This window comes from Pezoporus occidentalis, unplaced genomic scaffold, assembly GCF_034315485.1.
Source record: "Pezoporus occidentalis ecotype Australia unplaced genomic scaffold, CSIRO_AGI_Poc_V1 ctg249, whole genome shotgun sequence".
In the NCBI taxonomy this organism is placed as follows: domain Eukaryota; kingdom Metazoa; phylum Chordata; class Aves; order Psittaciformes; family Psittacidae; genus Pezoporus; species Pezoporus occidentalis.
In genome coordinates, this window is record NW_026914383.1 from 752,438 (window position 1) to 775,622 (window position 23,185).

The window sequence follows — 23,185 nt, forward strand, 5'->3', positions numbered from 1 at the left end:
CAGGACCAGGCCCTGCAGTGAGACACGGGTCAGGTCTGTACCAACACCTTCCTCTTCCACAAGCTTTTCCCCCAAGAGCTCATTTTCCCTGATTTCCCAGGCTCTTTGCTGAGCCTCCATCCCAGGCTCCATGAAGAGGGCTGCTCCCTGCTCAGGGGCTGCTGAACGAGGCACTGGTTCAGCATGTGAGACGCTGATGGCACGTTTATTACTCCAGGATGATGAGGGCTATAGGTCACTGACACACGATGTCATTGACCTGGGAACTGGAGAGATGGGCACATTCAGGAGGCAAAGTCCATTCCTTTCCAGGAAGCTCCACTTGGGGGACAAAAGAACATGTTCCACAGACAGCACCACAAAGAGCTGGATGACCTTTAAAGGCAGCACCAAACCACGGCTACACTGTCCCCATGCATCCGCAGCCTAAAGCCCAGACCCACCAAATAGACACACGAGGCTGAGAGACTCCATGCAGCAGAGGAGCATAAACCAGTTTACTGTGCAGCAATAACTTCCTGCCCATGTTCCTCTGAACACCATTCTAGACATGAAAACGAACGATGGTTTCATAAACGTGACTGTTGTTGTTCAAACCTTGATGTGTCCTCCCCAACCAAAGGGTATCACATCACTGAAAACCAGGCCAGTAAAACAGAAGAGCATTACGCTGTGGTTCTTCACGCAGGCACCACTGCTCAGCCCCATTTTAATGCAGTGTTATCCCTACCTTGACAGCCTGACTCGGCTACACCAGTCAAGACGCAAACCTCAGTGGGGTTTGAGCTCAATGTGCTTCACATACAGCTCCTGGGGTGTTTCATGGTGTGCTCTTGTCTGCAGTGAGCATTCCTGACACTTGTTACCAGACAGCACCTCACTAGGAGGCTTTGGCTGGCACTCCACAGCAAGAGCCATCCATGGCTGCAGAGGAACAGCACCCTCAGGGCACCACTGGATTCCCTAAGGACAGAGTTCACACATCCCTTTGTCGGCTTGGCTTTCTCCAGGTACTGTCTCTGTGATGCTTCAGTGGAAAGAGCAGTTAGACAGTGCCTCCTCCCCACACACCCTCTTCTTCATTCAACACACAACTCAGAAGTCAACTCAGAATCCCCAAATGTGATCAACCCCAACCACGAACCTCAGAACACCTGCAAGGTCTGCACAGCCTCACACCAAGACAGTAATGAAGCAAAGGCATTTCCTCTAGCAGGACAGAAAAGCAGCGTGTGCTAATGCTGGAGAGAAACTCAACGTCTTACACACGGGCCTGCAGGTTTGTTCCCTAGAGTGCTGCAGGATTCCAGGCAGGCAGAAAAGACAGACTCCCATGTGCCCAAACAGAACCATTTATCATGGGCTTGTGCTGCACTCAGAGCGGCTCCTCCAGGCCAGCAGCAGGAATGCGGCTGCCCAGAGCTCTTCATACTCGAGGTTTGCCAGAAAGCACATCTTCATCTTGGTTTCCACCAGGCTTTTACCCACCAGCCCCTCCGTGAGCAGGGTGGCTGCAGACTGGCACAGGAGCCAAGTGACCATCTGGTCGGGTTTCAGGGCCTGCGTGGCCAGGATGCTTTCACCCCAGAGGCTCAAGTGAAGCACGTTGGCAGCAACCCTGGCAGAGAGTCTCTGCAAAAGGAGGGAGAGGGAGGATGAGCTGCTCCTGCTGCGCTCCCATGTAGCACCCACACTGCCCAAAGAGCCCCAGGCCTCCTCTAAGGCATCAGTCCTATGAATTGAAAAGCTCCTTGTGTCTATTAATACTGGGCAGCTGCACGGACCCCACCAGTTCCCTAACACAAAAATCCACTGGAATCACAGCCTGTTTGGGTTGGAAGGGACCTTAGAGCTCCTCCAGCTCCAGCCCCTGCTACGGGCAGGGACCCCTTCCACTAGAGCAGCTTGCTCCAAGCCCCTGTGTCCAACCTGGCCTTGAACACTGCCAGGGATGGGGCAGCCACAGCTTCTCTGGGCACCCTGTGCCAGCGCCTCAGCACCCTCCCAGGGAAGAGCTTCTGCCTAAGAGCTCATCTCAATCTCTCCTCTGGCAGATTAAAGCCATTCCCCTTGGCCTGTCACTGAACCTACTCAGGGACATCTTTGATGTGCAGTGGCACAGCAGCAAAGACTTTTTGCTTGTCTTGTTACTCAGACTGCAATGACATCTGGATTACAGCCCCCTGAATCTGTAGCCCTCCATGGTGAAGTAATCTACAGTCAGATGACAGAGGTCTTCAAGACATCTTCTTACCTTGTTGGGATCCCTCCGAAGCAGCATCTTTATCACTTGCTTCACCTCGAGGGGCACATGGTCGGGCAGGCTGGGCAGCTGATCTTCATGGTAGCTTCTGCTTTCCAGAGCCGAGGCCCCGTGGCCATAGAAAGGATTGGCCAGGCCAAGGATTTCATAGGCGATGGCTCCAACAGCCCAAGCATCAGATTTGCTGTAGTTGATCACTGTGCCTGGACCAGGCGAGGCTGTGATCACCTGCCACAGAGATGGGGGAGTTCAGACAAACAGCTCTAGTGTGGGCTCTGTGCTAACACTGATTTCCAAGGCTTCACTCAGCATTCCCACTGTAATAAACCGAGAGAGACTGAACCCAAAGCTGTTTCATCTAAATCTCTAGTCTAAATATTCCTTTAGGCATGCCCACAGCCTTTGGCATTGCTCAGACTACTGGGACACTGGGAGGAATCTGGCCACTGCACCCAGGCTTTCATCATCGCTCCTGACCAGCATTCCCAAGGGCTGTTTCACCCTGGGATTTCAGACAGGCAGGCGACAGGCAGATGAACTGCACCAGCACCTAAGCAAGAGCAGGTTAAGCGGACAGTTAAGGGTGTCTTAGCTTTTCTTAGGGTTACTATCAGAGAACAAAGAGAACAATAAATAAGTTCACAACCACCTGAACTTCACCCAAAAACTACTGCTGCAACACAAGGAGTTTATCTGCATAAACTTCTTCAGCAGCTACACAGGAAAGGCCCTGAGCAAAAAGCAAACTTTCTGTGGGACAGGTCAATTCTGCTTCTAACACTGGTTACGTTTCACCCCTTAGAGCTCAAGGTGTCAGTTCCACAACTGCTCAGCATGGGTCTGAAGAGGACCTCCTTCCTTAATGCAGAGAGGTTTAGCAAGCATAACTCAAGACACAGACCTCCTACACTGCCCGAGGGGATGCTGCTCGCCGTGGGTGACATTAGCTATGCAGTAACCAGCATGAGGTTATCCTTGCATGACCAAGTTATGTCAATAAGGAGGAACAGGCAGAAAATCGATCTGACAGCAGAGGCTTTCAGGAGGTATCATGGGAACACACCAGAGAGCATTGGTGTGCACACACAGGGGAAGGCTCAGGGACAAACCCCAGCAAAGCAATGTGCATGCGTCCCCTCTGCCCCTTTTAGACTTAATCCCACCCTTTTTCACGTTCCAGTCACAGCCTGCACCACAGGCTGGAGCTTTCCATCCTGACAGCAGGACAAGCAGCAACACAAACCACTGCTTCAAGGCGGATGTACCTCGGGTGCCATAAGACAGCCGTTGCCGCCCCGATCCACGTAAGAGCTGGTGAAAGGCAGTCTCAAGCCGATGTTTTCATCTGCCAAACAGCAACCAAAGTCTGTGATCACCAGCCAGGGGCAGCCAGCTGCAAATGACACAGGGGAGCAGAGTCAGCATCTGTTTTGGGAGGACATGGTGGTACCTGCCACAGGCAGGGACCCCTTTAAAAGAGCAGCTTGCTCCAAGCCCCATCCAACCTGGCCTTGAACACTGCCAGGGATGGGGCAGCCACAGCTTCTCTGGGCACCCTGTGCCAGCGCCTCAGCACCCTCTCAGGGAAGAACTTGTGCCATATCTTCAGCCTGAACCCCCCCTCTGTCAGTTTGAACCCATCACCCCTTGTCCTATCACTATGGTCCCTGATGAAAAGTCCCTCTCCAGCTGCTTTTGACTTTGACACTGCTGGTCCCTTTGCCTTCCAGCCCATGTCCCACCATCCCATAACGTCACCATGAGGTGAGATTTTAAGCTTTGCCCTGTGTGATTCAGCTAGCGAGAGTCAAGAGCCTGAGCAAAGGCATCTTCAGCATCACAAATGCAGTGTTACTCTACACCCATCTGCTGGTTCACTGTGTTGTGAAGTGGATCACCTCAGCAATATGCTGCATCTCTCCACCTGATTACAGCACAACGTTCCTTTCAAGCCTGTTTTAATGATCCAAAACCTGAGGCACAGACAGTCATCTATCAACGAGGTCCCCAGTGCTGCAGTGACAGCAAGCAGTAAGCTAAAAACCAAACCTGAGACTCTTCAAAGGGTTTGATGCTTGTTCTTCCCCCAAACCTGGGTAGAACGTCCCTGAACAAATACAGCAGTTCTGTGCCTGACTTCGCTGGCATTTGACTACATACCAGAATCAAATTCAACCAGGATGTTGTCAGACTTCAGGTCTCTGTGTGCTATTCCATGGCGAACAAGATGGTCCACACCTTCCAAGAGCTGTAAAATCATCATCGTGGAGAGACAAACATCTGGGCTGTTCTCCTCCAGATACTGGCGCAGAGTGCAGGGATAACTAGTGAGAACGAGGAAAAGCTTGGAATTAGCATCCTGGAAGCTTACAGCTTGTAGTCCAACCTCAGTGCTGACTGGCTGGGAATACAGCACTTATATGGGCCAAATTCCTGCTGACCTCCACAATGCCTTCCCACCTCCCAGCATCACCCTGACACCACATCCCTGCCACAGAATCATAGAACAGTTAGGGCTGGAAAGCAACTTAAGATCATTCAGTTCCACCCCCCTGCCTGCTGCTCTTAAACCCTCTGTTTTGCACCAATACCCACCACCAAGCTCAACAGCCATGAATAAAAGGAGCCTCTTGAACAGGGACTCAGGGTACACAGTGGTCACTCTTGCAGGTTTTTATGTAGTGGTGTTCTCTTCCACATGAAAGAGGAAGCAGATTGATAATGCAGCTTGTATGAGCAAAATGCATCGGGAGAAAGAACACGGAACAGAGAGGACAGAGTGCTTCTCCAGACACAGGCAGAACAAGAGTGGGAAACAGAAGGTGCTTTTAGGTCATGCCACTGCAATACCCATTCAAAACCAAAACCCAACAGAGAAAGCCAAGCCACAGAGCACTCATAAATCTCATGAATGATTCTGCTCTGTCTCTAGTGGTGTGTTCAGACCAGGGGTGAAATTCAGCCTCAGAAGGGCAGACAAATGGGGACAGGCTGCACATTTCTCACTTTAATTTGGGGTGATTATTAAAAAGAACAGCTTGTTTTCATTGTCGAACAGGAGTTCACATCTCAAGGACTTGGAACAGGTCACAGGAGGTGTTTCCAAGAGCACACTCTGCTTTTTGGCAGCAGCCCAGAGCAACCTTTTGCAAGGACCCATGCAGCAGCAGCAGAACAGAGAGTCTCACAAAAAGCCTGAGTCACATTAACAAGCTGCTCTGTACCTACTTCTTCATCACCAGGAAGAGCGTGCGGCTGTGACCGATCCCTCTGGGATTCAGGCTTAATGGAAGAACATCAGGATAGTCTGCAAAGGCTCCAGGCAGCAAAGGGACAGAAGAGGTGAATGCTCGGATCACCTGGATTATATTGGGATGAGGTTGCAACTTCTTCCTTCCAAGGATGGGTTTCCTGTGCACAAGCGCAGATACCATCGGTCTCCCAGTCAGCTCTGATTTACCAGACACAGCTCTGCTGTTTCTGCAATTACTTTTCATTAACAAGTCCCATCCTCCCCATCAAAGAGCTCCAAAGCAGTGTGCAAACATGTTTATTCTGCACTGAAATCCTTCTTAGAGCATTAGGGCTGCCCAGTGCAGATTACAGGACTGCACATTAAGCACATACTCAAAGGTTCACATCCTGGAAACCACTCAGTTAGAAAGAACAGGGACAGGAACCTCCCTGCCCTCATGGCCCGTTTCCTAACTGATTTTCCATGCTGATGCAAAGCAGATCCACCACAGCAGTGGGCAGGTCCCAGCACCACTGGTGGCTGTTAGTAGCGCTCTGCCATAACTGGATTTCCCTATATACAAAGGCCAAATGGGAAACAGTGGTGCTTTACCAGTGCTGCAAACTAACCCTTACCATGCAGCCTTTCATTTTACTCAAACCCTAGCAGCCCTTCCATGCTGCTAATAAAGGCAGAGCTGCTTCCTGGTTCAAAAAGAACTACAACAACAGCTTCAGAGAAGAAAAATCAGCACAATTACTTTAGTAGATATCAAATAAAGGTCAGCTTTACATTGGGCATTATCAATTCAGACTATTCTATGGCACAGGCAGGAAGCACCCACTACAATGAAAGGCAGATTACCTATCTGTGTCTGCAAAACAGATCCCTCTCCCCTCTTGTTCCCTGAATGTCAAACAGCCCTTTGGCTGCTCTGTGGTGTTCTCAGCTAGCGCCGTGCCACCGACGTGTTGGCAGCTGAGATGGATTTCAAATGTAAATGGGACAATCTGGACTGAGGACTCCACTGTTTCACACTGAACACAAAGATGCATTTTTGAACAAGCAGACAGCTAACTCAGGGTCATTTAAAAGCTTCTGTGCAGTTTCCCACCTTCATGCTGCCTGCTCGCTTCTCATCCAGGTGAAAGAGAGAGCAGACTCATTTCCCACCTTCTTCCTCACCACCTTCCCTGCGCTACAAGTTTCAGCCTTCCTGCCCAGCACACATTTTACAAGCAAACCACTTCTAAAGTAATACAGTCAATGGTTTGATGTTTAATATGCACTTTGCATATGGAGAAACTGAGGCACAGGGCACGGTAGTGCCTGGCCCCAGTCACCCATCAGACCACTGGCAGGTCCCCAGTTGGTCCCCAGTTATTGGCACACCTGCCCAACACCCTCCTGGACTACATCACCCAAGCCAGTGTACTTTAGCTGTAAGAACTCCCCACACACCACACACCGTGCCACAGTCTGCTCCTCAGAGTAAAGAGGGCTGTGCTAAATCACTATCTGAACAGCAGAACTGCTGTGTGTGGTTTCCTAACTCTGCTGGAGACAGGCACACCAGAGGAAAAGCCCCGAGGCAGCCCCATTCCTGAGTGATGTTTGAGGTGCTGTCAAGATTGAAAAAGCCCTTTAAGATCATCAAGCCCAACCATAACCCTTTGGGTTTATCTACTTTCAGGAGCTATTCTAGAAACCTGTGGCCATCTAACACCACAGATGTGCTGCAAAATGAACTAGCATGTCACCATCTGCCTTTTCCATAGCCACTGTACCTGCGGCCAGGGATGGCTCCGTACTCTCCAGCTAAGGCAACCCCTGTGGCTGGAACAAGCTCTCGGCCCATAGCATCAAGGATGGCTTCGCTTGAGGAACCAGCCTGCAACAGCAATTACACATCACACTGGTTTAAGCTCTAAAACCACCCAGACTCAATAGAGACAGAAAGCAGACAATCCTGATGCTGGTGCTGCATCTGCAGTTAGATGAGACTGAAGGGACTGCCTGCTCTACTTCGAAATCAGGGAAGGCAACTAACTGCTTAAAGCATTTACCAAGGAATGTGGCAAAGCCTTTACTTGTGTGAAGAAATCCAGCTGTCTCTTCAAATGCATCCTTGGCTGTTAGCTGTATGCTAACACTCACTTTCAGCTTCAAAACCTGACTGAAAAGCCCACAGCTAAATGCCAGGGCACTTCTGGAGCCCAAGGGACTGCAAACATTGGTGTTTTGGAAGACTCTCTTAGAATTGTTGCATCAAGTGCTATGAAACCTCTCCCATGGGAAAAGCCACATGGAGCTTGTGAAATGGGGAACAGCCACACTGAGGAGCTGGATCACCAGAGCCACGCGGGCTGGGAAACGTGAGCACAGAACTCATCCACCCAGTTCATGGCCAAGGGAGCCAGCGTGCAGGTTACTGCCCCAGGTCCTGACTACAGCCTCACTCAGCTGCACTTGGCAGAAGAAAAACCTCTCTCTGTCCTGACAATGACAAGGACACTGATTCCTGAAGCAGTGGCAGCAGTGGCTTTCCCAACCTTACCCCTTACCATTACAGCCAGCTCCGGAAAAGCTTCCTCCCAAACCCATCACCTCCATAACCAACAACTCCACCAGCAGCAGCTCTCGATGCTGATCCCAGAGGAATGATGAATGCTTAATTACCCTGCTCCGGGATTGCTCACCACAATGGACGTCTCCAGCGTCACTTATCAACAGCTTTGTTTTGACATGCTCATCCTGCACTACATAATTAGCACTTCCAACACTTCAGCGTTAAACGTTCCAGACTTCCCCAGTGACAGACGAGGCACCGACTCCTTACCGAAATGTTCCACATCATTTTGATGGCTAATGGAAAAGCCTCCTTCGGTTGGCGTTTCACTACGGGCTCCTCTTCTGGTGCCTGTGAAGCTGAGCCATGCCCTGCGAGGCGCCCGCTCTCCACACAGCCCTGACCACGGCGGGAGAAAGGAATAGCTGCTTCATACACGGCGGCGCTGCAGCCCTTCCCGATGGGCTGGCCGATGAGATATTCCTCCAGCTTGAAGCCCTGCCAGCGGAAGCAGCTCAGGGGATCTTTCTGTGGCTTGTTCTTCCCAACAAACACGGTCTGAGAGGAGGAAGAGATGATAAAAACCCTGCTTGGTTATTCAAGAACCCCTAGGGAAGGAGAACTCTCCTGCTGGTGAAGCAGTATCTTGCATCCTGCTGGGCTGGACCAACCTGCAAAGCCATTCTCAGGCTCTAATCATGAGGTTCAAATCACTGTAACCAGAGAGAAAATAATGAGCAGACCATGTATTTTTGTCTGAAACAAATAACCCCTAAAACAGTCTTTACCAAAGGTGCCCTTTCCAAGGGTGCTGAGGATGCACAGGAAAAGGAGGAATGGGAGGAGAATTCACCTCCTAATCCAGCATATAAATACATTTGGTAGAGGCAAGCCTAAATCATGGAATCATGGAACAGATTGGGTTGGAAGGGACCTCAAAGCTCATCCAGGTCCATCCCCCTGCCACGGGCAGGGACCCCTTCCACTAGAGCAGCTTGCTCCAAGCTTCTGTGTCCGACCCGGCCTTGAGCACTGCCAGGGATGGGATGGGCACAAGAAGATGTGAGAGAACAAAGCACAGGAGAGCACAGAGCAGTCACAGCCCTACAGGTCTGGTGGTGCCAGAGCTGTCACCTGCGGTGGCTGGCTGAGGAATGTGCCCCAGGAGGGGCAGTGGAAGGGGAAGACAGCAAATGTAACTGCCCAGCAGGGGCAGGGGAGGGAAAGCATCCTGGGAAACCTGAGGGAGAGGCAGATCCTCAGCAGGAACGTGCTGGTCCCTGGCTAGCAGTGAGCGCTGGCTCCCAGCACCAAAGGTCTATTTTTACCCATGAAATCTGATCAGCATCATCCGTCCTGGTGCCCTGCCAGCACCGCCTGCCTCAGGAAGAGGGGACAAACCTGAGGGCTCAGCACCAGCCCCTGGGACACGAGGCATCCATCACCAGGGCCAGGACCCCCTCCCTTTGTGGGGGACAGGGAGCAAGTGGGTCCCCACAGTGAGGATCCTCCAGCACCACCTTTAGTGCTGCTGACAGGGAGGTTTTCCAGGTACCCTGGTTTATGGGGCGTCTGTGGGGCTCCCCACAGCGTTGACCCCCCCATTGCCCTCCATGAGGGGTGTCTGCGGGGCTCCCCACAGCACTGACCCCCACTGCTCCCCATGAGGGGTGTCTGTGGGACCCCCCACAGCACTGACCCCCAGTCGTCTCTGGGGCTCCCCACAGCACTGACCCCCCCACTGCCCTCCATGAGGGGTGTCTGTGGGGCTCCCCACAGCACTGACCCCCACTGCTCCCCATGAGGGGTGTCTGTGGGACCCCCCACAGCACTGACCCCCATTGCCCTCCATGAGGGGTGTCTGTGGGACCCCCCACAGCACTGACCCCCACTGCCCTCCATGAGGGGTGTCTGTGGGGCTCCCCACAGCGCTGCCCCCCATTGCCCTCCATGAGGGGTGTCTGTGGGACCCCCCACAGCGCTGACCCCCACTGCCCTCCATGAGGGGTGTCTGTGGGACCCCCCCCAGCACTGACCCCCATTGCCCTCCATGAGGGGTGTCTGTGGGGCTCCCCACAGCGCTGCCCCCCACTGGGCTCCGCTCCGGGCCGCGCAGCCCCTGCTCCCCGCACCTGGATGTGCCTGCAGGCCGCCTCTGCCCGCCGCTGCTCCTCCAGACGCGGCTCCACCAGCCCCAGCGCCATGGCCAGCGCCAGGCAGGCCCCGCCGCGGCCCCGCAGCGCCGCGCCCGCCAGCCCGCGGGCCGGGCCGGGCAGCAGCAGGCGGCGGGCGGCGGGGAGCCAGGACAGCCACGGCCGCCACGGGGACGGGGACGGGGACGGGGAAGGAACGGAGCGGGGCTCGGGGCGCGGGTCCGGGCGCGGGGCGCAGCGCAGGCGGCAGCGAGGGAACAGCCGCAGGGCGCGGGCCAAGAGGAGGCGAACCGCCATGGCTGCGGCACTGAGAGGCGAGGGGCGAGGGGCGGGGCGAGGGGCGGGGCGAGGGGCGGGGCGAGGGGCGGGGCGAGGGGCGGCGGGGCGAGGGGCGGCGGGGCGAGGGGCGGCGGGGCGGGGCGGGATGGAGCGGGGCATGGAGCAGGGCATGGAGCAGGGCATGGAGCAGGGCATGGAGAGGGGCATGGAGCAGGGCATGGAGCAGGGCATGGAGAGGGGCATGGAGCAGGGCATGGAGCAGGGCATGGAGCAGGATGGAGCGGGGCATGGAGCAGGGGATGGAGCGGGGCATGGAGCAGGGCATGGAGCAGGATGGAGCGGGGCATGGAGCAGGATGGAGCGGGGCATGGAGCAGGGCATGGAGCAGGATGGAGCGGGGCATGGAGCAGGGCATGGAGCAGGATGGAGCAGGGCATGGAGCAGGGCATGGAGCAGGATGGAGAGGGGCTTGGAGCAGGATGGAGAGGGGCATGGAGTAGGGCATGGAGCAGGATGGAGCAGGGCATGGAGCAGGGCATGGAGCAGGGCATGGAGCAGGGCATGGAGCAGGATGAGCGGGGCATGGAGGGCATGGAGCAGCAGGGCATGGAGAGGGCATGGATGGAGCGGGGCATGGAGCAGGGCATGGAGCAGGATGGAGCGGGGCATGGAGCAGGATGGAGCGGGGCATGGAGCAGGGGATGGAGCGGGGCATGGAGCAGGGCATGGAGCAGGATGGAGCAGGGCATGGAGCAGGGCATGGAGCAGGATGGAGAGGGGCATGGAGCAGGATGGAGCGGGGCATGGAGCAGGGCATGGAGCAGGATGGAGCAGGGCATGGAGCAGGATGAAGAGGGGCATGGAGCAGGGCATGGAGCAGGGCATGGAGCAGGATGGAGAGGGGCATGGAGCAGGGCATGGAGCAGGATAGAGTGGGGCATGGCGCAGGATAGAGCAGGATGGAGCAGGGCATGGAGCAGGATAGAGTGGGGCATGGTGCAGGATAGAGCAGGATGGAGCGGGGCATGGAGCGGGGCATGGAGCAGGGCATGGAGCGGGGCATGGAGCAGGGCATGGAGCAGGGCATGGAGCAGGATGGAGCAGGTCATGGAGCAGGACATGGAGAGGGGCACAGAGCAGGGCACCACCTGCACACTCTCCTGGGCACAGCCCGGGCCCGGCAGGGCGCGGAGCCGAGCGCAGCCAAGGTACTGCCTGGTGCATCCAGGACAAGCTGGGTGTGCCTTGTGCTCGGCACAGCCCGGTGCTCGGCCGGGCAAGGAGCACAGCACTGCCCCGGGCACAGCTTGTGCACAGCCAGAGCACAGCCCAGTGCACAGGACATCACGGAGCAGAGCCCTGCCCTGGACAGAGTCCAGTGCAAGGCTGGGCACATAGAATCACAGTGGTTTGTGTTGGAAGGGACCTTAAAGCTCATCCAGTTCCAACCCCTGCCACGGGCAGGGACCCCTTCCACTAGAGCAGCTTGCTCCAAGCGCCTGTGTCCAACCTGTCCTTGAACACTGCCAGGGATGGGGCAGCCACAGCTTCTCTGGGCACCCTGTGCCAGCGCCTCAGCACCCTCATATCCCAGGTCAGAGCTGGGCATGGTCCATGCAGGGCAGGGCAGGAGGGCCTTGGCTGTGTGGACAGCATTGGCCTGGCCACACTGGGCCATGCAGTGTCCTGGCCATGTCCTGCCTGCAGCACCAGCACCCTCCTGCTCTGCCAAGGCACCCGTTTCCCCTGCCCTGTGATTCACCATTGGTTGCAACCACAGGAGATAAACCAGGACTGCTTTTATTTCACTTAGGCATGGACAGTGTGCTGGCTGGGAGCTGTAACACATTCGTTTGTCACTGTGCATGATTCAATTAATAGTACAATCAGAAAACAGCATTAGTCTGGAGATGGAAAACCCTCCCAAAGCCCTCAAAACCTCCTTTCCCTCTTCATTCCCACAACTGAATAAAGGCAAAGAAAACAAGCTGGAGAGAAGTGAGCAAAGGACACACTCTGTGTGATAACCAGTTCCAGCATGTCACCTAATCTGAACTGGCTTATTAATAACTGCCAGGGTTGATGGAGCCTTTCCTTTTTGCTTTCCCTTCTCCTTTGGAGCTGAAACATTCAGCATTTTTCTGCTACAATGACTTTGCACAATTTAGGAGTGGTTTCTGTACCAACAAGCCCAAGCCTGAGCTGTGCATCAAACTCTTCTCTCTCTGTGAACTACCCCCTCGCCTGCAGCAGTACCTGGACACTTTTCTTTCCTAATAACAGGGCATTTCTACAGCTTGATTTCACTTGTTCAGCGCTGAATCAGAAGATGATGAGAGGAATGGTTAATTTAACACTGTAAATGCATTTCCCACCGCATTGTCCCCAAAAAGCTGCTTACACACCAGGCAACTGGGGAAAAACCATCTTCCCCTGCTGCCAAAGAGCCACGGCTGCTGCAGCCACACTGCTCACACCTTCTTCAGGTCCTCAGGGCCGAAGGAGAGCGGCAGCAGCTCCTCCAGCCTCTTGACAATGTAGCTGCCGTCTGCTTTGGTCAGGTAGACATCCCAATCTGTGCCAAACTGGAGGGGAAGAGAGGGGAGAAGAGCCTGTGCAAAACCTCCATTTCTTCTTCAAATTACCCAAACAACCATAGAATCATAGAATGGGTTGGAAGGGACCTTAAAACTCATGCAGTTCCAGCCCCTGCCATGGGCAGGGACACCTTTCACTAGAGCTGCTTGCTCTAGAGGCCTTTTTGGCCACCTCCACAGGCAGCATCTCCCTCTACTGCATGTGTTTTGGGTCAGCTTTTCAGCATCACCTCCCGCAGGGGGTATTTTGGGCTCACAATGTGTGGGTTTGCCCCCTCAGGGTGAGCCCTGATGCCTTCAAACCTGCTGAATCTGGTCTTCACTCTGAGCCCTGCCACCCATTAAATATTAACCATCCCAAAATGGGCTGCAGGGGCCAGGATGCCTGTGGGGAGGAGTGAGGTGAGAGTAGGATGGGCTCCACTTGGAGCTTGGCTTTTGCAGGAAAACCTCATTTTCAGGCTTGCCAAAGTCATGGCAACAGCTCCGGAGCTAAACTCTGCACGTGGATCTCCCAGCAGGAATAAACCAACTGGGAAGGGTGAGTTAATGGATTACCCTGGGCACCCGCTCCCAAGGGACAGGGAGGAAAACCCTTTTCCCAGAGGAATGTGCAGTTTCAGGAGCCTGGGGCTGGGGACACGGGGGTTGCAACCCCCATGTTTGCACCTCGGGGTGGTTTAGGGGGAGATTCCTTGGGTCAGGGGATGAGATACGAGACCCCCGCATGCGCTGTCACCTCTCTCATCACTTGTCTGCAGGCACCACAAGGTACGACGAAGGTGTCCCCCATGTCACTGCCAAAGGAGAATGGCACAGAGCTCAGTCTTATGATCAGAGGTAGGGGGGGAACACCTGCAGAAGACCTTCCTGCACCAAAAAATACAGAGCTACAGCACATTTGCCCCCATTTCCTCCAAAATAACCATGCAGAAACCTATATCCCCCCACCAGAACCCGGGGGTCGCTGCAGCAGAAGCTGCCCGTTGGGTGCATGGAAGGTTTCCTCACTTCCCACACCCCCACACCCCCCCCATTCCCCTCCCTCCCTGTGCCCTTACCTGGCAATGGCCATGGCCCTGAAGCTGGTGTGCCCCTCGGAGATGGCTTTCTGGATGGCAGTGCGCTCAGCGCACACCCCGAGGCTGTAGCAGGCGTTCTCCACGTTGCACCCTGTGGGGAAGCCCCCAGCACCCACTCAGCCACCCCAGAACGCTCCAAGCGAGCTGTTTATTAGTGAATGTGCAAAAAAAAACCCACCATTTTTAGTGTGCAACACCCCATCCTGGCTGTTCCCAACACATTCCCCTCTTTTCCCATGCACTGCAATCTTTGGCTCACTCTGGGGTGGCGACTGCCAAAGAGGCGACTCGGGGAGGTGCAGCACCTCACACCAACCCCTCTACACGCCATGCATGGCCAAAGGGACCCCAAAACACAAGGAGGGGGGTCACAAGCCTCAGCTTACCGGAGAAGATCTCCCCACTGGCTGTGAGCAGCGCGGCGCCCACCGGGAACCGGCTGTAGGGGCAGTAAGCGCAGCTCTTGGCCTCCCGGCTGCGGCGCAGCAGGAGTTGTAGGTGCTCTGTCGGGGGAGCAGCAGGGGCTGGGTGCTGCCTGTCACCCTCCATTCCTGCCCCTGCCTGCCCTGCCCGCTGACGCCGTGGTTAAATATTTCCTCGCCTGGAAAATAGGTTGGGCAGCACTGCCGGGATAACGCCCCGGCAGTGAACCATGGGGAGCATCCCTAGGGACAGCCCTGACCCCCCAAGCATCACGCTCAGGGTGTCCCCTGTCCCCGCCCCATCTGCTGCCTCATGCTTTCCACTTTGTCCCTTTCGTACCTCCTCCTTTCTCCATCCCTGAGGAGCGTTTTCCCACTGCCGCTGCCTCAATGCGTTGTTTTCCTTTCGTTCCCAGTTGAAAACTGGTTGTGCTGCTTCACAGCGAAATTGTCATTAAATCACCCCTGGGGGAGAAGAAACAACAGGTCCTGATTGGTGAGATCAAAAGAAATATATTCATTCAATAGAAAACAGAAGGAATAATATACATATTATATATATACCACATATTCCCACTTCTTTTAACTACCACTGCCAGGCAGCAGGGAAAGCTGGCTGAAGGTAGAGCTGATAAAACCCGTTTTGGGATACCCTCAACCCCAGTTCTGCTGGTGCTTCCATGGGAATCATCCCCTGTGGGGTAAAGCGCTCCCAGGATGCTGGGCTGATCAGCAAATTGCTCTTTAATTAAAGATATCTCTTCCTCTCCCTTGCTGGAGGAGCTTCTTGCCCCATTTTCTGGCTGCACAAATGGGTATTCCAGCCCTCACTCATTTATTACTGCAGGTTTTGTCCAGTTTGCTGGATTTGGGGAGGATTTTGACCTTCCCTGCCAGTTTTGGGAGCAAATCTTGGTGCTGGGTTGCTGTTGACAAGCCACAACAGGCTGGGACATGAAACTGAATTGGCAGCAGTCTCTGGTGTGGTACAAATGCCTTGAGCTGAGAATGGAGTGTGGGACAGTGAGAGGACACAGGAACCCCAAGAAATCAAATCTGGGACACTGAGATCAGTATTGTCCCGTGGGATAATGGTACAACCCACCTTCTGCACACTCTTCAACCTGAAACCTAATGACAGCAGTTAGCTACTTGCAAGGGTAGGCAACAGGCAGCTAGAAGAGGATTTGGCAGCCCTGAATCAGCACAGAGCCTTATTTTCAGCTTTCCAAGTGCAAATCCTGGTTGTTTTCCCAACTGAAATGGGCCACAGATGCTCTTGTGCCCCATCATGTGGTGTGATGCCCCCAAAACCTGGGAGGGAGAAGGAAACCCAGCCTAAATTGGACCAAACCTGTTGTTTTATCCCTTTGTCCTCGCCATGTGTCAATCCCAAGGATTCTTTGTGTGTCTCCAAGCCCAGGGGTCTCCATGCTGCATCCACAAGAAGCCCCATAGGTAGAAAACAGGGTTTGAGCTAAGAGCTGAACCCTGAACAGCCTTAAGCTCCACAGTAGGGTTGAAATCTCACAGGTAACCCCACACAGCTCCCCCAAAAGCCCCCCTAGGCTGTGCTGTGGGCCAACATTTCATTTTCTCCAGAGAAAAACTGTCCCAAGGCCTCAGATGGAGTGAAAAGCAACAAGTGAAAAGCCAAAAGCTCGGTCCAAGAGGAACAGCGAGGAGGTCTGGCTGGCTAGGGTATAATGGGGTGAAAAATGAGGTTTCTGGAGGAAAAAATGCCAGCAAATCTTCAGGATCTGCAAACCCCTTGTGCAACGCTCAGGTCTGGGGAGAACCCCCCCTCTTTCCTCATACCAGGGCCAGAAGCTGACATCCAACCCTCCCCAACATCACCCCCTGCATCCTGCCCTGATTTCCCCCTGGAGCTGGCGCTGGGGTCCGGCTGCTGCATGGATGCGGGGAGCAGTGTGGTTATTTCCCAGCATCTCTGTTTCCTTACCCGAGCACGGAGCGAGCGCGCGTCCGGCGGCGCGCACTGGGAGGAGGGGGACGTTTGCCGACGTTTCCCGGCGTTTCCCCGCATCCTCGGGGCCGGGGCGACGCGGGGAGGTGGAGCAGCCCGCGGAGAGCTGCATCCCCGCAGCCGCCGATCCCACCAGCAGGCGCAGGAAGCAGCGTCTCCGCATCCTCCGCTGGGCAGACGGCACCGGGATAACGGCATCCACATCCCACGGCGCTGGGGTAGGGGCTTGACACACACATACACACACACACACACCCCCGGGTGGGGGGGTGCTGGGACAACCCCCCAGAAACCAGATTTGGGGTGCGGGGGGGGGGGGGTGCGGGGGGACCCTCTCTGCTTGCAAGCGGGTCGGTGGGGACTGTTGCGGCCGGGATTGGAGGAGCGTGGAGAGACTCTCGGCACAGCGGAGATGCTGCCCTGGCGCCGGAGCAAGTTTGTGCTGGTGGAGAACGAACGCAAGTGCAAGAGCAAGAGCCTGGGGCCGGGGCTGAGCTACGCTGCGCTGCTGGCCGGGTTCCTGCGCTCCTGCCCGGACCTCCTGCCCGAATGCCCGCTGGAGCGACTGGGCAGCGTCTTCCGTGGCAAGCGCCAGAAAGTGGAGCTGAACAAAGAGGACCCGACGTACACGGTGAGGTACCTGGGCAACGCCGTCACCCTGCACGCCAAGGGCGAGGGCTGCACGGAGGAGGCGGTGGGCAAGATCTGGGCGAAGAGCGACGCGGGAGCTGGCGGGGTGAAGATGAAGCTGACATTGGGACCTCAAGGCATCCGCATGAGCCCGTGCGAGAAGGGGGCCCGGCGGCCAGGCCACGCATACCTCCTGCACCGCATCACCTACTGCGCCGCCGACCGCCGGCACCCCAAGGTGTTCGCTTGGGTCTACAGGCATCAAGTGAAGAACAAGGCGGTGGTGCTGCGGTGCCACGCCGTCCTCGTGTCCAAGGCCGACAAGGCACGTGCCATGGCCCTGCTCCTCTACCAGACCTCCTCGTCCGCCTTCAACGAGTTCAAGCGGCTCAAGAGGCAGAACGACTTCCGCCACGTCCAGCAGCAGCTCCTGGGCGATGCCATCGTGCCCTTGGTGCCCCTGCGCCGGTTGCTCAACGCCAAGTGTCCCTACCGCCCGCCGGCCGAGCGCACCCGCTGCGCCCCGCGCCTCAGCTCCATCCTGGAGGAGGAGGAGGACGAGGCCTTCGGCAGCGGGGCACCGCGGGGGGACGGCGCTGAGCGTGCGGCCGTGCTGCGCCTGGCCAGGGAGATGCGGGGCTGCAGCCTCCATGGCGTGCTGAGCCACGCACACCCCATGGCGGGGACCGGCTGAACCTGGACCTCCCGTGGGGATGGATGTGGACAAGACAGCGGCTTCATTCGCAAGGCAGAGCCCTTGGGGGGGGGGTGTGGGGGGTGTGTGTGTGATGCACCCCCCCATTCCCACACACAAACCTGCTCTCGTGCCTCCTCCACAGCGGCCATAATAAACCAACGTGTGTTTTCTGCGGTGTAGCAGCGCCTGTGTCTCACCTGCACCATGGGAGAGGAAGCGTTAAGCTCAGCACCGAGGAAAATGGGGGGGGTTAAACCGAATTTACCCCTCCAAAGGCGAGCCAAAGCAGGCTGGGGGCACCCAGCGCTCTCTGCACCCTCCCTGCAGCACCAAGGCTGGCAGAGCTCTCGCCGTAGCCATGGCAACTTGCTTTTTTATATATGTATCTATATATCTATACAGAGCTGGGGGTGGAACAAGGCTGCAAGGGGGGGGGTGGCCCCTTGGACCCCCACTGCAGAGTGGGGTTTGCCCACAGCCCCCATCTCCCACCCCAAAAGCAGCACCAGGGCCTGAAGATCAATTCATTTACCCCAAATCACTGCTTTTCCTCCTGTTTTGCTGCTTTTCCAGAACAAGCAATAGCAAAGGGATTGGGGGGGGCAGGGTCTCTGTGTGTGTCCCACCCCCCCTAGCACAGGGCTGGCAAGGATGCTGCATGGGCTGTGCAAGACGGAGCCTTTGAAATGGGTCTGGGGGCTGCTTCCCGATAGATCCCATGCCCAGCTTCAACATGGGGGGGACTTTGGGGCTATGGTGGGGGCCACACCACGGTGCTCCCCAAGGCGCTATGGGGCTGCTGTTTGGACTGATAGGAGAAGGGGGGCTTTGGCCTGACACCCCCCAGGCTTTGCAGGGGGTGGGATTTGGGTTTTCTCCCCCCTCCCAGGCTCTTTGGGGTGAAGGGGGGCAGGACACGCTGGGGTTCTCCCCCAGTGCCATGGCGGGGTGTCAGGATTTGGGCCCCGTACCAAGATCCTGATGGGATCCAGGCCTTGTGGGGCTGGAGCTTATGGAGCTTGTTCCCCCCTCCAAGACCGGGGCGGGGATCTGTCCTGCTCCCCCCACACGCTGGGGAGCCGGGATATGGGGCAGACCCCTCCAGGCCCCATGGGGCTGTGGGGCGGGGCTTTGGGTGCCCCAAACAAGGCCCTTTTTGGAGGGGACTTTGCGACTCCATCCCCAGCTGAGCCCTCCCCCCCCCCCCGCCCGTGGAGGACCCAGCGTCTCTATGGTGGAGTCACCCTCCAGAGCGCCGCTGAGTGCGTCATCACCCGCGGCCGGTTGCCGGGGTAACAGCAGCGGCCATGGAGGGCGGCGGGCGGCCGTCGCTGGCGCAGGCCGCGCTGCTGGCTGCTAGCACCGCGCTCACCGCCCTCGTCTGCTCCGTGTACCGGCACAGGGCCCGCGTCGCCCGCGGCCTCGAGGTGGGTAACGGGGGTCCCCGGGAGAGCGCACGGGCCCGGGCAGGAGCCGCGGCCTGGTCCCACCGCCGGAGCCGCGGCCTGGTCCCGTCGCCGGAGCCGCGGCCTGGTCCCGTCGCCGGAGCCGCGGCCTGGTCCCGTCGCCGGAGCCGCGGCCTGGTCCCACCGCCGGAGCCGCGGCCTGGTCCCGTCGCCGGAGCCGCGGCCTGGTCCCGTCGCCGGAGCCGCGGCCTGGTCCCGTCGCCGGAGCCGCGGCCTGGTCCCACCGCCGGAGCCGCGGCCTGGTCCCACCGCCTGAGCCGCGGATTCCGTTTCCCTCCCCGCAGGGCGCCAGGAGGGTCCGGCTGGACGGGGACCTACGGGCGGTGCTGCTGGAAGCGCCGGGCCGCTGCGTGCCCTACGCGGTCATTGAAGGTAGGGGCAGGGCCTACTGCATGCAGCTACACAGGTATATATATATATATGGGTGTATATATATATGTATCTATATGTGTGTGTGTGTATATATATATATATGGGTGTATATATATGTGTGTGTGTGTATATATATATATGTGTGTGTATATATACCTATACGGGGAGGGGGGTTAGGGGAACATCCTCCCCCTTTCACTTCCTCTAGTGGAAGGTGTCCCTGCCCATGGCAGGAGCTTGGAGCTGGATGAGCTTTGAGGTCCTTTCCAACCCAGACTATATTCCCCCTGTCAGGTGGGCCCTGGCTGTGGACAGCACATTCCACAGGCTCCTGGCTCTTGTGCCCCCCGTCGTGTTGAGATCCTGCCCGTACCCGTGTGCGGTTGGGGAGCAGCTCACACACACACGTTGTGTTTCTCTTTCAGGGGTGGTGCAGTCTGTGAAGGAGACCCTCAGCAGCCAGTTTGTGGAGAACTGCAAGGGCGTCGTGCAGCGGCTGACGCTGCAGGAGCACAAGATGGTGTGGAACCGAACAACACACCTCTGGTATGTGCCCGGTGCGCACAGACCTTCAGCTTTCACAGCAGCCAGAGTGCCCCAGAGGGTCTGACACACTGAAATACCATCACACATGGGCAGACTGATGGAGGTGCTTCAGACCTGGACCCACAGCAGCCCTAATTCCTACATGACCGTTCCCAGGCACTGCCGTAGTTTCTAACATAGAATCACAGAATCCCACCCTGGTTTGGGTTGGAAGGGACCTTAAAGCTCCTCCAGCTCCAACCCCTGCCACAGGCAGGGACCCCTTCCACTAGAGCAGCTTGCTCCAAGCCCCTGTGTCCAACCTGGCCTTGAACACGGCCAGGGATGGGGCAGCCACAGCTTCTCTGGGCACCCTGTGCCAGCGCCTCAGCACCCTCACAGGGAAGAGCTTCTGCCTTATCTCCAACCTGAACTTCCCCTGTTTGTTTGAACCCATTACCCCTTGTCCTACCACTCCAGTCCCTGATGAAGAGCCCCTCTCCAGCATCCTTGTAGCCCCCTTCAGAATCTGGAAGCTGCTCTGAGGTCTCCATGCAGGCTGAGGTCTTCTCCAGGCTGAACAGCCCCAATGTTCTCAGCCTGCCTCTGTATGGGAGGTGCTCCAGCCCCCTGAGGATCATCATCATGTCTGTCAATCCCCAAAACAGGCCTCTGGGGACACCCTAGCCCTCACCTTTGCTTCATCCCCTTCTCCAGGAACGACTATGAGAAGATCATCCACCAGAGAACCAACACAACTCCCTTTGACCTGGTGCCTGTGGAGGAAGGTGCCCCCAGCATCACCGTGAGGGTGATGAAGCCTCTGGATGCGGCTGAGCTCAGCCTGGAGACGGTGTATGAGAAATTCCACCCCTCTGTCCAGTCCTTCACAGATGTCATCGGCCACTACATCAGCGGGGAGCGCCCCAAGGGCATCCAGGAGACAGAGCAGATGCTGAAGGTGGGCACGGCGCTGACCGGGGTGGGCGAGCTGGTCCTGGATAACGCCACCATCAAGCTGCAGCCCCCCAAGCAGGGCATGCCCTACTACCTGAGCGCCATGGATTTTGACTCCTTGCTCCACAGGCAAGAATCCAGCGTCCGGTTCTGGAAAATCCTGACTGTGGTTTTTGGCTTCGCTACCTGTGCCATCCTCTTTGTCATCCTCCGGAAGCAATACCAGCACCACCGCGAGCGGCAGCACCTCAGGCAGATGCAGGATGAGTTCCGGCAGGCCCAGGAGCGCCTCATGAGGGAAATGAACGTGGAGGGGGGAGAGACACTCAAAAACGCCTGTGTCATCTGCTTGAGCAACACCAAATCCTGCGTGTTCCTGGAGTGTGGGCACGTGTGCTCCTGCAACGAGTGCTACCAGGCACTGCCTGAGCCCCGGCGGTGCCCCATCTGCCGGCAGGGCATCGCCAGGGTGGTTCCTCTCTACAACAGTTAAATTCAGTGCCTGCAGGGGGGGGGAGCTCTTCTCCTCTCACAAAGGGGTGTTCTCACCTTGCTGCTTGGGTCTAGGGAAGGGGAGGGAGCTTGAGTGAGCGGGTGCTTCAACTTGGGAGCCAGAGCCGGGGCTTAAAGGTGATGGTGCAGCTGATGGGGGTTCGCATCGTGCTCCAGAGGTGGGGGGGGGAGATGAGTCCTCACAACGGGCTTGGTGCTTGGCTGGGAGACACAGTGAAGCTCTTCCGTTAGGAGTTGGAGTCCAAGGGTTTGCTTCATAAACCTGCAGGCCCTTACCTGCATTATAAAACATAGTGGGGGGAAATAAAGCATATTGAGGATTCTCAGAGGCTGCAGAATTCAAGCCACACTGGCACCCAGTGCCAGGGAGTGGATTTGTGTGTGAACACAAGTGATTCTGCCATCATCTGCAATATTGGTTTGGGACTATATTGCACCAGGACACAAGAATGGGGAGGAAACACTGTGGCTTGAGCTGGGATAGCAAAATAGGGTATAAAGTAATAAAATAGGCTCAAAAGCGTGTTTGTCTCAGATCGTTACAAGGGTGAGGCTGTGCTGATGAGCCCTGGAGCAGGGGATATCACCCCAAGCTGTGATCAAGGTTGGCATTGGGATCCTGTTTCCCCCCCATTGAATCCAACCCCACTGGCCCCTTATCCGCAACGGTGAATCCACAAAAGGAAAATTCCCAAATCCCTTGTTTTGTCACAAATCACGTGCAGTGCCAGCACTCACGAGGGTTAGCAAACCCAGTGTGCCACTCCATGTTTGCTGTGGGGGCACTGTAGTTTTGATTGAACACCAAGTGGGCAGCCCCTGTTTTAGGGGCCTGGAGTAGGAACATCCAAAACCCCCAGGATCTGGGGGAAGAGCACATGGAACATCAGCTGTAGATGGCGGTGGCTGCCTGCCTGCGCACTGCCTGCACGCCAGAAACCCAGAATCCCAATGGGAAAAGCCAGGATCCAGATGGCCAAGCCCTCCCTCTTCTCCCTGTGGTTCCTGGGGACCAACCACCCCAAACGGCCTCGTCCTCTCCTCAGGAGCAGCGTGAGGGACACATGGACACACACCCCATAGCAGAGCGGGGCAGGATGTGGCCTCAGCGCCTTGCCGGGGGATTGGAGCTGTCACTGTCACACAGAGCCTAAAAATACCCTTGTGGGGGGGCTGTGCTTTCCCCATCCCCTTCTCCTCCGATTTCCATCTTTCCCCCGTGATAGCTCGGGCGGAGACGCAACCTTATGTAAGGAGCTGACAGCTCGGGGGTGTGCGGGAGAGGGGCTCCTGGAGCTGAGGGCTTGGGAAACGCAGGGTTTGGGTACAGGAGCAGCACATCCCAGTCCTTGGGCATGGGACACCCCATCCTGACCGGGTCCTGCTCAGCATCAATCTGAGTCACTTGCAAGTCCTATATTGAAAGCACAGCCTGGTA

At 56.5% G+C, this 23,185-nt stretch overlaps 4 protein-coding genes and 1 long non-coding RNA gene across 6 annotated transcripts; 2 read left to right on the forward strand and 3 right to left on the reverse strand.

The window, feature by feature from the left end:
* Nucleotides 1-473: 473 nt before the first annotated feature.
* Nucleotides 474-10,520, reverse strand: PINK1 (PTEN induced kinase 1). The gene is made up of 8 exons (XM_062622829.1): nt 10,200-10,520; nt 8,338-8,625; nt 7,286-7,389; nt 5,492-5,674; nt 4,424-4,587; nt 3,529-3,656; nt 2,255-2,491; nt 474-1,632 (listed from the first exon to the last, which is right to left on the reverse strand). The coding sequence occupies exons 1-8, from the start codon at nt 10,515-10,517 to the stop codon at nt 1,357-1,359; spliced, it is 1,698 nt and encodes a 565-aa protein (XP_062478813.1). The 5' UTR covers nt 10,518-10,520; the 3' UTR covers nt 474-1,356.
* A 1,763-nt stretch (nt 10,521-12,283) lies between these two features.
* CDA (cytidine deaminase) lies at nt 12,284-15,009 on the reverse strand. The gene is made up of 4 exons (XM_062622831.1): nt 14,565-15,009; nt 14,158-14,269; nt 13,836-13,893; nt 12,284-13,084 (listed from the first exon to the last, which is right to left on the reverse strand). Exons 1-4 carry the CDS (start codon nt 14,725-14,727, stop codon nt 12,971-12,973), a joined length of 447 nt encoding a protein of 148 aa, XP_062478815.1. The 5' UTR covers nt 14,728-15,009; the 3' UTR covers nt 12,284-12,970.
* Nucleotides 15,010-15,181: 172 nt separating this feature from the next.
* On the forward strand, nt 15,182-18,093 carry FAM43B (family with sequence similarity 43 member B). The gene has a single exon (XM_062622830.1). It carries the CDS (start codon nt 16,319-16,321, stop codon nt 17,909-17,911), a length of 1,593 nt encoding a protein of 530 aa, XP_062478814.1. The 5' UTR covers nt 15,182-16,318; the 3' UTR covers nt 17,912-18,093.
* LOC134165750 (uncharacterized) lies at nt 15,567-18,960 on the reverse strand. Of its 2 annotated transcripts, none has more exons than XR_009965639.1 (3): nt 18,886-18,960; nt 18,034-18,111; nt 15,567-15,724 (listed from the first exon to the last, which is right to left on the reverse strand). It is a non-coding gene; the product is annotated as an uncharacterized LOC134165750 (long non-coding RNA). The 2 variants fall into 2 exon arrangements; XR_009965638.1 differs by lacking the exon at nt 18,886-18,960 and adding an exon at nt 18,447-18,546.
* Nucleotides 18,961-19,181: 221 nt separating this feature from the next.
* MUL1 (mitochondrial E3 ubiquitin protein ligase 1) lies at nt 19,182-22,270 on the forward strand. The gene is made up of 4 exons (XM_062622832.1): nt 19,182-19,341; nt 19,665-19,752; nt 20,178-20,298; nt 20,995-22,270. Exons 1-4 carry the CDS (start codon nt 19,222-19,224, stop codon nt 21,725-21,727), a joined length of 1,062 nt encoding a protein of 353 aa, XP_062478816.1. The 5' UTR covers nt 19,182-19,221; the 3' UTR covers nt 21,728-22,270.
* Nucleotides 22,271-23,185: the final 915 nt, after the last annotated feature.